This window comes from Antechinus flavipes, chromosome 1 (assembly GCF_016432865.1).
Source record: "Antechinus flavipes isolate AdamAnt ecotype Samford, QLD, Australia chromosome 1, AdamAnt_v2, whole genome shotgun sequence".
NCBI classification, from domain to species: domain Eukaryota; kingdom Metazoa; phylum Chordata; class Mammalia; order Dasyuromorphia; family Dasyuridae; genus Antechinus; species Antechinus flavipes.
In genome coordinates, this window is record NC_067398.1 from 490,958,889 (window position 1) to 490,974,420 (window position 15,532).

Below are 15,532 nucleotides of genomic sequence, written 5' to 3' on the forward strand. Positions count from 1 at the left end.
GGTATTATTAGCAGAAATTTGCCTTCTAAAGTCTATTTGAATTTGGCATAAGAAGAATCCATGGGACTTGGGAGTTCAGTTTATCTACAAGCTTCTAACCACAAAAAATTGCCCTATTTCTTTTGCTCTATTCCATAATAGTTGACTCTATGCAATTACCTGGCACTGCTTAGAAGAAAACCAGGCAAGAGAATGTGTGATTGAATAAACACAAATCCCCCACTAATATTAGTGATGGGGGTTGGGGAGAGCTGGTGCTAGAAGTTGCATAACAAATATCCCTCTTATTCTGATTCAGAAGCAAAATAAATGAATAAATTCATCTGCTGAAAAATTGTAAAACACTGGCATGTGAAGGGTAAATCTCTATTAAGTCTCTGGCCTATCTCTGAAGACTACTAATAAGTATATCAGTTAGTGCCAATTAGGGTAGCATTTTCTGTAATGGGAACAACCATTCCTGGATTGTCAACCCGTTTTACTAGGGCAATAAACATCCAGCAAGTAGAAAAGGAAAAGGTTTTGAGAAACTGTGGTAACCAAGTTTTGCTGACAATTTGCAAAATAAGCATGTGAACTGCCAAGGCATTGCAGTGAGTGCTAATGAAACACAGTGGCTGTCAGTTTGTGAAGAACAGAGCTGAAAAAAAATGTGCCTAGAAAATAATAAGGAAAAACCTGGGGGGAGGAGGGATGAGGCATTATACTGTTGTGTGTGGATCAGTTTTGAGCATGATTGGGGGAGGGTAGGAGGTAGAAAATTTTTAACAAAGAGAAATCAAAATACTACAATACTGTTTCAATAGGTTTAGAATCTCGGTCAAATATCTTAAGGTCAAATGCAATCAATTTAACAATACCACATGGTATAGTGGAGAGAGGCTGGTCCTAGAGTTAAGAAGATATAAATCTGGCCTCAGACACTTGACAAGTCACTTAACTCTGTTTGCCTCAGTTTCCTCATCTGTAAAATGAGCTGGGAAAGGATATGGCAAACTATTCCAACATCTTTGCCCAAATGGGGTCACAAAGCATCAGATATAACAAGATTGATCAAATAACACTATACTACAAAAAATTGGAACCTTTTTTTTTTTCAGTTTTTAACTCTTTGTCAAATGTGCATAGAAATCAGCTTTAAAAGCCAATGTGAAATTTCAGAAAACTCTACACATATTCTATATAGTTTTAATTTCAACTTCTTCCTCCTCCCATTTTCATTCATTTAGATATTCAAGCAGATTAGTAAGGAAGTCCCAACTTTACAGTACTGCTGTTGTTGTTCAGTCTTTTCAGTGTGTCAGCTTCTTCATGATACCATATGGTATTTTCTTGGCTAAGAGACTGGGGTGTTTTGCCATTTCCTTCTTCAGTTCGATTTTACAGATGAGTAAACTCAGGCAAATAGGGCTAAATGACTTGTCCAGAGTCACAGAGGTAGAAAGTATCCGAGACCAGATTTGAACTCAGGAAAATAAGCTTTCCTAACAGTAGACCTGGCACTCACTGTATGTACAATGCCACCTAGCTGCCCAAACTTCATAACCCAAAAAAAGTAAAAATCAAATAACATTCATTTCCTGGCACATAAACAGTAGGTCTTTTCAAATGGTGGTTGGATAAATGAATGAAACAATATGATGCTTTTTTTAAATAATACTCAAAATTCCAAGTCCTCTTCTGGTAAACAATTTCTTATCCATCTTCATCTTTCAGGTACTCCAATGGGAGAAAAAGGATGAATCATTTTAATTTTTTTTCCTTTCCTTGGAATTTCTTCCTTTCTAGTTCTTTTTTCATATGAACACATTCAACTCTAAAATAATTTTGTCTAAAATGTGATGATGAAAGAGTGATATGTCAATGTTATCTTGCACACAATTCCTAATGCCCTTTATGTTTCTGGGCATTAAATATTTTAAAGGCTCATTCCTCATTCCATCCCCGAGCTTCTTAAATTTGTTGTTTTTTTATATAATACTCCTCTCAGAAAAAAATAAACATAAGATATATATAGTATGATATAGTAACCTAAGTGCTGGGCTAGGCTGGAGTCAAGACATGGGCTAATAGTCTGAACTTATTAGCTGTGTGATTTTGGACAAGTCATTCAACATGAGTTTCAGTTTATTCATCTCAACAATAGGGATAATAGTTCTTGAACTACCTTTCTCCTGAGGTCATTGTAGAGAAAACTTTTGTGGAGAAAAGGCTATATAAATCACAAAGTACGATATGAATGGTATTTTTTCTTACTTTGAAATATCCTTATTTCTTAGGAAACTGTCCAAATTTTGTATATCTTTAAAAAGGAGCTAACATAGTGATAAACTGCTGTTTCTTCAATGGAGAAAAATTGAGAATAGAAAACACAAATTATTGGATACTCTGTTAATGTAAAACTGTTAAAAATTAACTGTCACATAAACAAAATTTGTTTCCCAATTTTTACTTTATTCCAGGTACTATATACAAGTAGATGAGGAGAATAAGGATTATCAGGTTAAACAAATTCCCTTTAAAAGTAAAAATGATCAACTAAAAGAATATTGGTATATATACATATATATATATATGGACTTCCTTTAAAAAGTAAAAATGAACAAGTGAAATATTATGTTTATACATACATACATCTATGTATATATAGATATATATATTCCCTATTCCTGAAATGCTCTAAATCTACAGTGATCAGGTAAGGAAAAGTTATTTCAAGTTCAAATATAACTTAGTGATTGCCACATGGTTCAAAATCTTTCCACCCCTACACTCCAAAAACCCAATCAGACAAGTTGCAGTAATCTGACTCCAGGAGCACTCAGTGCTGTAGTCTGAGCTATTAGAGGGCTGCCTCCTGTGCACTCTATCCAAGGAAGGAATGAGTGACAGAACAGCATCAAGGCGTTGGGGGTAAGTACTTTGTTTTCCTTAAGGGAGCACAATGTAAAAGGCTGCCAAGTTAAGGGCTCTTGCATTTTAATATAAATACATGCTATCTCAGATAGACTCTGAAGGGTACCTCCTTAGTATGTGAATAGTTCTTCTAGATCTGGGTGCCGGAATATTTGTTAGAGATACAGAAAACAGGAAGCAGAAGATGCTTTTAAGTAAATCACAATTAGAAGAAGAGATCTGTGGAAACACAGAGAAAGTACCCTATGGAAGCAAACCTATCAGAGGTATCTTTGCTCAGAAAAGTTACTCACCCAGGTGTTTAGTTGCCCCAAAATAGATTGAACTAGATAAGCAAGCTTGGTTCTCAGTTAGAAAGTAATGAGCCCAACTCAGTAAAACCCGTTCACATCAACAAACCCTGCTTTGTTCTAAAGCAAAAGAAGCAAAACAAATTGTGTTGGTATCTCTCCAAAAAGTGGGAGCATTTAAGGGAAATGGGGGGCAATAAATAGGAACTAGAAAGGTAGCTGTTGAGAACACTTGTTACATAGAGACATGCCCTGCTTAGTAATGTTGGGGTTCACAAGGAAACGAAACTGTCTGGCTCAGCCCTGGAGACAAATCCTAGTAGGTTTCAAGGGAAAATCTAAAAAGTATAGTCCAAAAGATGTTCATTTGTTTGTGTGTGATTTCTGTGGCTGGCACAGATCAAAACCATAAGAAACAACAAAGTTTCTTAGGCTAGATCTCTAGGGAGGCAAGCAGGTGGAAGAAAAAGAAGGAAGCAAAGGAAACCTGGGGAATTGGGGGAGGGAGAGATTCACTGAGGTTTAGCCAGGGAGGTGGGCCCTTTCTTTAGGCACCTCCTCTCCCTTGTGTTTCTCATGAGATCCTTTTCTTTTGCTTAGCTATAAAAGGAAAAAAAAAAAAAAAAAAAACTTCCTGCTCACCCTGCTTCCCTGACTTTCCCTTCTTTTCTCTCTCCTTTTTCCAACTTTTGACTCTCTCCTTTCTCCGTGCAAAGTTAAAGACCAACTAGGGCCTTTGCCCACTGGTAAGTCCAGGGCAGAGCTTCTCCACTTTAGGGGGTTTGTAAGAGGTTATTCTACTCTTTCCTTTGGCTTCTATGGGGATAGGTTTGAAAACTTTTTTTTTTAATTTGTCTGTTTGTTTGATTAATATCATAAAGCTGTTATTTGCTTCTATAGGTCCTAGTTTACAGATTTACTAAAAGTCATTTGTTTCCCCCTTGGAGTCATATAATTACATATGTCACTTAGACAAGTTCAGCTAAGCAAAAAAAGCTTGGGGTAACCCCCTGCTGTTTTTCTTCCAGTAACTCCTCCTTTATCTTGTGACAGGAGGCCGGTGCTTTAGTTTTTGTGATTTTTTTTTTTTTTACTTTCCTACCTCTGACCTCAAAATACCAATTCAATTCAAAAACTGAGTTTTGAAGTAAATCCTAAAATGTCAAAAGCAGTTTCCTCTTTAAAGGTACAGAACAGAGAGTAGGGTATGGGATGTGAATTAGGTTGAGTAGGGAGAAGATGAGCTGATTGCTAAGGAATGCATTGGTGGACTGACTCTGCTTGAGAAGTAATTCTGTCCTGCAAAAGTGCTAACTGAGCTGTCTTGTCTCAATCTTAACCTTGCTCTCAGTGGTAAGAACCATTGAGCAACACTTGCAGATCCATCCCTTGGGAAAAGTCTCTCTCCCATTCTGAGGTTTCCTCTGCTGTACTACTCAAAGATTTGGGCACTCTTTTGCAAAGGGATTTACACACAAATGCAAAAGCCTGGAGGGATGGAGGGATGTCCTTAGGGCAATTGTGGGGTGAAGCCCACAACCACACTAAATCATTTGGGAGCATTCCCCTAGAAGTCACACCTTCCAGTTATATTTTTGTGTCCCCTATGTACTTCTAAGGCTATTCAAAGTCCTATGTTAAGTCTCAGTGACATGTGGGCCTATGGGAAAGCTGACAGTTTCGTCCTGTCTCCCCTTACCCAAAGGGGATTAGAAACGGGAAAAGTGGAAGGATAAGGCTCCGGTCAGTGTTCCTAGTCAGGAAAACGGAAGCTGAGAAGGCGATTAGCAGGGCTGCTAATTGCTCCCTCCGCCCCCACCTCCACTCCACCCTATAACGCAGCTCAGAGCCCTTAATGCCATGCGCCCTTAGAGAGTCCCTCTCCCTTCGGCCTCAATCCCTCAGTGGCAATTCTCTTTTGCCTATCGTAGGTGTCAATTTATTGGCTCCTCCCTCCTCTCTGAGAATGAGAGAGGGTCACTGAGGCCAGGCTGGCAAAGACCTCCAAGTGGACCATGGCATCGTTGTATAAATCTAAAGCAACAGAAAAGCATGGAAGCGGGAAGAAATCTCTTGAATGGCCCCTCCATGGTGCAGCAAATAAAAATTCCACTGTGAAATTCCCCCTAAAATGCGATCTGCAAGGTCATTGACCAGCAATCCTTCTCTCCCCCCGACTCCTTCAGCTCCAAAGAAAGGGGCAGCAAGGGAAGGGGAGAGTGGAAGGTGCGGGTTGGCACACCAAGCATGGCATTTTCCCCTACTCTTAGTTCCTTACTTGTGTCCTGGTGGTTTAGTTGTCTCAATCCTGAAAAACCATTTCTATTTATTCAGAGTCCTAGACTCTGCGTGAGCTCCTGGTGGTGGCCCTCTTGGGGGAAAAGGCTACTTTCCTACCAATCCAGAGAGCTTTCCTCTCCAAGGGTTCCATTCTGAAACCCCTGCTTTGTTTGGGATGACACTTCACGGAACTCTTCTTTCAGGTCTAGCTTCACTAAAACTCATTGTGACTCATGGTTGGCAACCAATTAGCAAATTCCTTCTGCCTTCAATTTACTGTAATCCTGCTCCAGGTTCAAAGAGAAGGAGAGGGAATGAGCTTGTCTAAAACCCAGGCTGATTCTGTTCTCATCGCTGCAAACTGAGAGAACACTCACTTTGTGATTTGTTTTCTCTTTTAATTTGCCCGCTGGGGTATTTCTGAAGCAAGAAACTGGAGTCTCGAATTTCTGCCTTCTAGCAGGTTTCCACTTAATCCGCGGTCCCTAAAGAGAGGAAAAAAGAATGACCTCAGCCTATTTTCATAATATCTTTTCAAGGAAATGATGGAAAAAAATAGCCGAAAAAGACTTTCTGCTTTGTGTCCTTAAGTGTCTATGACCTTAAGAGAGAAAGAATGTAAAACTTGATCTGATAGGAAGTCAATAGGATAAATCAATTTCAATATGTATTTCAAAGAATATCATTTAAGGACCTTCCTCTCAGGGGTCAGTATAAAGAATTTCCTTTTAAAATGTGATGTATGTATGTAAATAAAAGTATTTTAACATTTAATAACCTCAAAATTGTAGAGATTTTCACCAATATTGCAAGGATTTCTTTATTGGTATGCAAATAACCTTTGCTAACTCCTCCCTACTACACTCAGCATCACTGCAGAACCTGCCAATTATAGTCTAAAACCTTCCAGTAAAATATAGGCTGGCTTAGTGGCTTCTGATTCAGGCTTATTTTCCTCTTTTTCAGTAAGTGTGGACCTCTGTGTAAACGTGAGAGCATCATGGTGGCATTCAAAGGAGTTTGGACTCAGCCTTTCTGGAAAGCTGTGGCCGCTGAGTTTTTGGCAATGCTTATTTTTGTTCTCCTCAGCTTGGGTTCCACCATCAACTGGGGTGGAACAGAGAAGCCTTTACCAGTAGACATGGTCCTTATTTCCCTCTGTTTTGGACTCAGCATTGCAACCATGGTCCAGTGCTTTGGACATATTAGTGGAGGCCATATCAATCCCGCTGTGACTGTGGCCATGGTCTGCACGAGGAAGATCAGCCTTGCTAAATCTGTCTTCTACATTGCTGCTCAGTGCCTAGGTGCTATCATCGGGGCAGGGATCCTCTACCTTGTCACACCTCCCAGTGTGGTGGGAGGCTTGGGAGTTACTACGGTAACGAATTTCACTCTTACTTTTAAACCAAGATTCTGAAGTTGATGATGTTGACTCTGATAAATGAAACCTTAGCTGCCTGAAAGAGCTTCCCCAAAGTGACTAATTTACTACCAGCAAATATCCTATTCATTGGGGAGCCTAGATAATTATTAGCATGGGCAAGAAAGTGTTCTGGAAAACTGACAGTATCAATAGGAAATCTTTGGGGGCTATTAAGTGATTTAGAACACTGCTGAGTTCAGATGAATCAAAAGCTATTATTTCCCCCTCTGTCTTCATCACCCCCAATTTCTTTACTGACTACAGATTTTGTTTATGACAACATATATTCTTTAGGTGGAGGCTGGAGAAAATATTTGTGGGAATAATTTAGTTTCATTTCCATTAGAATACTATCCTTCTTTTATCAAAAAAAAAAAAAAAAGTATTAGTGTTTACATCCCAGCTTTGTTCTAAGCTGATAAGGAATATCATTTGTTAGCTCAGCACCATAGCTGATTAAAAATCCACTAAAGCCTTACACTGCTTAAATTTTAATTGAAATAGAAATTAATTAATTTAAACCTAATTAATGAATTTCTAATCGCATTATGAAATTACAGAGCTCTCAAAAAGTGTTTTAGAAGTTTAAGTTCAACACCAGCACAACTGACTTCCTTTGTAGGACTGAGCATTCATTATGAGTTCCATTTGGTCATTGTAAAATTTCCTCTAACTGCCAAAATGAATTAAAATGTATTTTGATGTGTTTGTTTTTTTCCTAACAATTCAAAAAAAAAATCTGGAGTGCAACCACCATCTTTAATCATGATGAAATATGCCATTTGCATTTGTATATTATTATATAAGATGCAAACTTCTATTAAGAAGGTATTATTTTTCTCTTTCTAGGTGCATGGAAATCTTACAGCTGGTCATGGGCTCCTAGTGGAGTTGATAATCACATTTCAGTTGGTGTTTACTATCTTTGCCAGCTGTGATTCAAAACGAACTGATGTCACTGGTTCAATAGCTTTAGCAATTGGATTTTCTGTTGCAATTGGACATTTATTTGCTGTAAGTTTCCAACTCTATTTAAATAATTGGTCCATTTCATTTTTCTTCTCCTTAGAACTAAACTAAAGATTTCTTTAATGGCCAACTTGGCTACTATTTAACTTACTGTTTCTTCATTTTAAGAGAGAATTTTTTTGTCAATTGTCATAAGGAATGTTGATATAATTTACTGATAGAAATCTCCAAGTGGTTGGTTAATGGCATCAAGTGGCAGTGAATGACACTAGAAATATTTTAATAATGCCTGAAGTTGATTTCATTTTTCCCATAGATCAATTATACTGGTGCCAGCATGAACCCTGCCCGATCTTTTGGACCTGCTGTTATCATGGGAAACTGGGAAAACCACTGGGTAAAAGTGTTTATTATCGTTATCATCTTCTTATAGCTGAGAACAATGACCAATTGCTTGTTTTTCTTTTGTTTATTGTTGTATATTTTCCTTTTCCCCTTTTTATGACACCTTCCATAAAGATTAGAGAAATATTAGCACAGATCTGCTGCAAAACATTCCATCTTACATCTGTTCTATGCCTGCAGGAAGGATCTTATAAATGTCCTGCTTTTTGTGGTATGTGTGATAAGTTGTGTGGCAGAATTTAGTGCACATTTTTAGGTGACCTATCAGAAGTAAATTTAAAAGTGAGGGGATAGGATGGGTGGGTTTCTCAAGTAAACAAAAACAAATCTTACTCAGCAGTGAAAGAAAGCATACTTTTGGAAAGCCAAGAACTTGAAAACACTGTCCAGGTTAGACATGTTTACCCTCTTTATTTACCAAAGCATGAATTCAATTAATCATATGGGAACTGGAAGCATCCCAACAGCAAGCAGATCATGTAGATTATATAATATAACAACTGTTACTATGAAAACACAGTTTTAAAATATTACGTAAAATATAAACATAAATACATATTTATATATATATATGTAATATATATATATATAAACTATATGAGATTAAGGAATATATTCAGTCAGGTATCTAAATAAATAATATGGTGGTACTGCCTCAAGACAACAGGGTTTCCATTTTCTAACTTAATGAGTTTTATTTGGGTAAATTCTTGGAACAGGTTTGGAAAAAAGCAAAGGATAATTTAGCAAAGACTTATCCCAAGCAAGATTAAAATCTGTGGGGTTTGATGCAATCAGTCCAATCAGATGATAGAAACTTAAAGATATCAAGGAAGGTAGGCAACAAAGTTATACAAAAGAAATTATAAGTATTAAAACATATACACATATCTATATGAATGTATATGTGTGTATGTATGTATGTATGTATAAAGAATTAATTCCATTTTGTATCTTTCTCAGTCCTTTAGTGTTCATGATCCAAATCCATTACTGGTTTAAAGTTCCCTTTAAACCTTTCCCAGAGGAAAAATAAAAACATGAAAGAAAAAAAAAAGATCACTAATATTTAAATTATTTCAAAGAAGAATCTATTTTAGCTAAAAAACATACATATGACTTCTTTGAAAAACATAAAACTATTTCTCAAAATCAAGGTATCATTTGCATAAATGCTGAAAACAGGTATTTAGGTAGTCAACTACCTTATTTGAAGCTGATTCTATATAAAATCAGTCTTACTAATCAAATGAGTTTTTAACCAAAGAAATAAAAAGAAAAGATATTTGGGGGAGGATTCTCATTTCCCACATTGATAGGGAACAAAGAAAATAAACTTTCTTACAATTCTTTTCATGTTCGAGATAAGGAACCCAGTTCTACAGCCACTATGCCCACAGTTTGATCGATTGTGTTTGCTACAAATACAGCTTAAAGTTGAAATTTAGTTTTTATTTTGCAGTAAGAAAGCTGTATAAAGGAATTTTCCTGAACTTAGTGCACACCATTTGACTGTGTCTTTTCAAAAAAAAAAAAAAAAAAGACTGAAGTAGCTAAAAATTGGCTAATAGCATACCCTAAGTGTTTTCTCTTATGGGAGAATTCCAATTCATTAGAAATCTTAATTTCAACTCATAGATAATTTCATCAACTTTGACTAGTTGATTTTTATGTCCCATCCCATATAAATCAGATTATTTATCACTCCAATAATCAACTAGTTCACCTTTGTTAAAGAGGAAGCTAAATGATACAATGGATAGAGCATTTGACTTGAAGCCCAGAAGACCTGAATTCAGTCAGCCTCAGATGCTTACTAATTGTGGTATCCTGGGCAATTCATTTAACTTCTATCTGCTTCAATTTATTTATCTTTAAAATAAGAATAATAATAGCACCTGCCTCTCAGTGTTGTTCTGAGCATAAACTAATATTGTAAAAACACTTTGAAAAGCTTAAATTGGTATCTAAATGCTAGCTACTATATTTTTAAGGATCTAAGCACTGAAAATATTCTATTCCTAATTAAGAACAAGAATGAAAATATTGTGGCATTTATAAATAAAACTAATTCACCAAAATTTAGGAAAATCATAGGAGAAAAATGGAACTCTTTCTAGTTATTCTTCTCACATTTCCCTCTGAAAATTTTCAGTGGGGTGCTTTATAGCTAAATCCAAATATTGTCAAGTCTGTACTGTGAATGTGACCTCAGAGAAAACCAGTAAGAGACTGGCAATTCTAAGGAAGAATAAAAACACCTCTGGAAATTCTTTTGTATTTATTTCAAGTGCAAGTGAAGAATTCATAACATATGTATGGTTTTCAATACAGCCAAGAAAAAAAAATGCTCTGACTTTAGAAACTAATACCAGAAGAAGAAAAGAATCAAAAAGAGATTTAAAAAAAAAAAAAAAGAATGGAAGAAAGGAGGAATCTTTCTTGTTTTCTGCTCAAATATGTACTCAAGGTCCATGGATTGAGATGGATTATAGTGATGCCTTACTTTTTCTATACAGCTCAGTTTTCTTCAGATATATAAACCCCAACTAAGCTAGTCAAATTCTACATTCAAATGCTTTTTGTTTTCTTTTGGAATAATAATTTCCAGCAGCTTTCAATACCTATTATTTCATCTTTCTGCAGATTTACTGGGTAGGACCAATCATTGGAGCTGTCCTTGCTGGTGGCCTTTACGAGTATGTCTTTTGTCCTGATGTAGAACTTAAACGCCGTTTTAGAGAGGCCTTCGGTAAGACTTCTCAGCAAACTAAAGGGACCTACATGGAGGTGGATGACAACAGAAGTCAGGTAGAAACCGATGATTTGATCCTGAAACCTGGATTAGTACACACAATTGACATTGAAAGGGGGGACGAAAAGAAGGGAAAAGATCCATCCAGTGAAGTGTTGTCTTCAGTATGACTATCAAGTGGCACTGAAAGCAGAGAAGACCCCTCAGATTTCCTTCCACCCATTAAAGAAACAGATTTGTTATAAATCAGATACATGCAGGTCTTCTGGTTTGTGAAGGAGGAAGCAACTTCTCATCTGCTTTATGTCAGAGTCCTCAGTCTCTAAATGTTAAATACCTCCTTCTCCCTGTCAAGATAGGAAGGAGACCTGTAGTGGGTCCCAAATTCTAAAAGATATTCCTAAGCATACTCCCAAATTAAATATACATAAATGTTTATTTCTATCCCCATTTATCAGCAGTCAATAGTGAACTGAAAGTACAGATGTTTAAGGTATAAATTGTCAGTTGAGAATTGCCTGGAAACTGCCTATGGACATATATTTATCAGATTGTTCTTCTGACACATGATGGGCTATTGTCAGCCCCAATTAGACTGTTTTACTATATTAAACATTCTTTGCAGATTTATCAGTGGTAATGTACAATAAGGCACACATTCATTTAAACTCAGAGGAGTAATTACTTATGTTCCTCTACCCCCACATGCCCACTTCAGCAGAAAATCACTTAAAAAAAAAACTGCAACCCTGAAAAATAATATTTTAACAGGGTTTTTTTTTTAAGTAGATAGTAATTGGTTCTTATTAAACTGATATTACACGTATCTATCTTTTACATGGCATATGTCACTTCCCACTGATATAATAGTTCATCTGAAAAGTTCAAGATTAAAACATTCTCAAATATAGAATATATATGCATATGTACTATATATATATATATATATATATATATATATATATATATATATGTTGTTTTCTATGTCCACTCTGACCAAACATCTAACTCTTGAGGTTCACCTATTGAAATTCAGTCCTACCATGAATCCCAGGCTCATATGGGAATCAGTATGTTCCCATACTGCAATCTGTAAGATCCAGGAAATATGAATTCTTGTATCAAAGGAAAAAAAGGTTAATCTGTTTTCAGTGCACTTACTGAAATAAACTATGGTGTGTTAATTTGTATCATCTCAACATTAACCACACTTATCTTTTTAATTTATTAGAAAATCTGGGGTTATTCTGTGTTTGTTTGTCATTAATGTTGGTTAACTATATTTAACCATCAGATAAGAGATATTTTGATAACATAAACATTACATTAATTGTGACTCTTATTGTTAGATAAATGCTACTTACCCAAGCCATGTCCAATGCAAAAACACTAATTGATCCAGACTATACTTGTTAAAGTGACCTACTCAGTCTCATTGATAAGAAAGTCCACCTCATTTCTTATTCAACTGGTGAATAATCAGCATTACAAGTGTGTGATATCTTATGGGTAAGGGAAATTGAGAAAGAAAAGGCATCAGGAAGAAACTGGGACCAGATAAAAAGGAAAAACATCAGAATGTTCTGCCTGCAAAGATGGCCTTTCATTTATAGAATTGTAGTGGATAACCCAACAGAAGTAAATTTAATGGATTTTTGTTACAGACTCGTTTCTTTGTTATAAGGGTATATATAAATAGTTTCTATTTATTTTGCTTTTGCCTTATGTCAGTATTGAGTTCTCTGGAAACCCCAGCTCATATAGTTTTAACTGTCTAGGCTTTAGTCTAAAACAAAGAGCTGCAAATGTCAATTTCACTGAACAAAACCCAGTAGAAGTGAAGTAAAAACCCATCACTGCAAGGGGTAGCTTGTAAATAGCTGATAACCAAGAGCTCCCCTCTCCCAAGCACAGCTCCAACTGAGAAGTACTTTTTAGCGTTAATGGCAGCTGTGTGTCTGTGGCAGTGAGATAATGGACCATTATTAAACCTGATTCTCTTCGGTGCTAGGAAAGCCGGGAGGCTGCCTGAGAAAGGTAATGCCAGTGCAGCCGGCTGGGTAGTGCCATTGGCATTTGGTGATGGGACCTGCCTAAGTTCCAGGCACTATCCTTGGGATAAGCACCAAGGGTAGAGCTCTACTTGGCCAATAATTCATTTCTCCAGCTCCAAGTTACTTACTTGGCACTGGTTTCTGTAGAGCCAAGTGTGAAAGTCACCTGAGGGCTGTGTTCCACAGCTTTGCCAAATGCCTGAATATTACACCGTCAAAGGGGCTTAACATCAGTGGTTGTGTTTTCCTAGTATAGGTCCAACTATCAATTATCATAGATAAACCAGTTCAGAGATAAACTAGGTTAACCAGCCAGAGGTAACAGATTTCCTGCCCCCATTTGCCATAAAAAGTCACTTTATATCATAATTTTCCTGATGGCAATAATTTTTAGCAATATTCTTCCATATTACATTTGTATACACATTTCTATGTGCATAAGAGATACAACCACAGCTACTTCATTCATCAAATCAGAGAAGAAGAAAAATGGTGCATGTTTTTAGTTTTCAAAATATTTCATTTGAAGTTTGGAAACAAAAATACTTTTATTTTAATAGACGTGTTTTGCTTAATATTTCATCAATATATGCTTTTAAGGGACTTATTAAGGAAAATATAAATGAAAGAACTATAAAAATGGCTTTCTTAAATTCTAGTATTTTAGAGGCATGAAGCAAATGAACACATAAGTTGTGAGTTGGGATGTAATTTTTTTTTTTTTTGCATATGAGGTAACATATTTTGTATTTCACTCAAGGCTTTGCCAGTAAAAAGTAATGAAATTGTACCTTTCTAATGACATCTCTGCAGCAGGGGTCTATTGCCTTGTGGATGACACCAAATTATCCATGTGTATTAGGAGACTGAGGCTTTTTCCTTTAATCTCTTTTTATTAATGAAGTGCATAGTGCCTGTCCCAGGAGAGCACTACTGCCTGATATACAGAAGAGAGATCAGAAAGGAAAAAAAAACTAGTAAAAACACAAAGGAATTGTGCCTGACCATGAAAATGATTCCTACCTTTCTCTTTAAAGGTACATAATGGAAAAGTACTGAATTGTAGGCACAGAGATGGCCCAAGCATCCCTGAATAGTAAAATAAACCTATCTATTAAGATTTTTTATTTTGTCAAAAGTTGTAGATAGCAAAGGGATGTTTTGGGTTTGGGTATTTAGAGGATAGGTGGGAAATCAGGATGAAATGTCTGATTTCAAAGAAGTAGTCAGACACTTGAAGGAAGTGTTGACTAGTAGTTAAATAATGGATTACAAAAAATATATATAAATATTTCTATACTTTACATCACTCCTGTCACTTTGCTCTGTAACCTTGAGCAAATCACTTGTCTCCTTTTAATATGTGCTTCTAAGGAATGCATTGAATTTCAACAGAGATTTGAAATATTGGGATAAAATGTAGATGAAGTTTGAGATAAAATACAGATAAAGAAAAGTGAGTTAGTTAGGATCATAAAATCTTAGAGATCATTTTGTCTGCTCCTCTTACTTTTCAGATGAGGAAACTGAGGCCTAAGATCCCAGTTTAAAAAAAAATTGAAAAAGTTTAGATTCACACTCAGGTCTTCTGACTCCAAACCCAATGCCCTTCTCTGCTCCATACTGATCTTCATTTGTTTGGAGTTTAATTTCACTTCATCAACTAGGAAGAGTTTCTAAACAGGCCCAGTCAGAGCATTCTTTTCAGGCTGGGAAAACTGGCAAAATATCATTAGTTAAATTGCCTTAAAATCAGAAAATGGAGTTTTATATTCAAAAGCTAAAATAAACTTAACTTACTCCCTTTTCTTGATATAACAGATCACAATTTGAACTCTACAGACCATAACCCAATTAACATAAAAGCTACTGAAAATTATTGTATATGGTATTTTCTAATATACATATTAAAACATTTCACTAGAAAGTAATCATGTCTTTCCTAACTAATTTAATGATGAGAAGATTATTAGAAAGATACAGTTAACTTTTTTTTTGGGGGGGGGAGGATTTATAAGATTTAACTCACTTCATCTCAAATATATTTTCTAGGACTTAAATTTTCATATATTATGTATATATAAATTTAGTCAATGTAGCAAGTCATTCTGCAACTTGATTTTTAAATATATCAAGGTTTGAGGCAAGAAGGATCTCTTTCAGTAAAGAAAAAAATTAAGTTTGTAGTCTTCTTTTCCCTGTAAAGTGAAAAGAAAGGTGCAATGGGTCCAATCCCTGCTGAGGGGAACTTGTCACAGATTAGAAGGGTTGTAGGTATAAAAAATTTTTGTGAAGATCTGTTTTATTTAATTAGCTAAGTACCATCTCTTCAGTTCCTTCAGATTTCCCACCATACTGAAGTAAAGTAGGTAGGACTAGAAATTGCTTATAATTGCCCAGACATTGTTTATAGAACAGGAAAAAGATCATTGTAAGA

At 35.9% G+C, this 15,532-nt stretch overlaps 1 protein-coding gene across 2 annotated transcripts; it reads left to right on the top strand.

The window, feature by feature from the left end:
* Positions 1 to 2,816: 2,816 nt before the first annotated feature.
* AQP4 (aquaporin 4) lies at positions 2,817 to 11,296 on the top strand. Of its 2 annotated transcripts, none has more exons than XM_051970306.1 (5): positions 2,817 to 2,913; positions 6,453 to 6,867; positions 7,762 to 7,926; positions 8,198 to 8,278; positions 10,933 to 11,296. In XM_051970306.1, exons 1-5 carry the CDS (start codon positions 2,882 to 2,884, stop codon positions 11,209 to 11,211), a joined length of 972 nt encoding a protein of 323 aa, XP_051826266.1. In that variant the 5' UTR covers positions 2,817 to 2,881; the 3' UTR covers positions 11,212 to 11,296. The 2 variants fall into 2 exon arrangements, with proteins under 2 accessions (XP_051826266.1, XP_051826267.1); XM_051970307.1 differs by having other exon boundaries at positions 2,848 to 3,952.
* Positions 11,297 to 15,532: the final 4,236 nt, after the last annotated feature.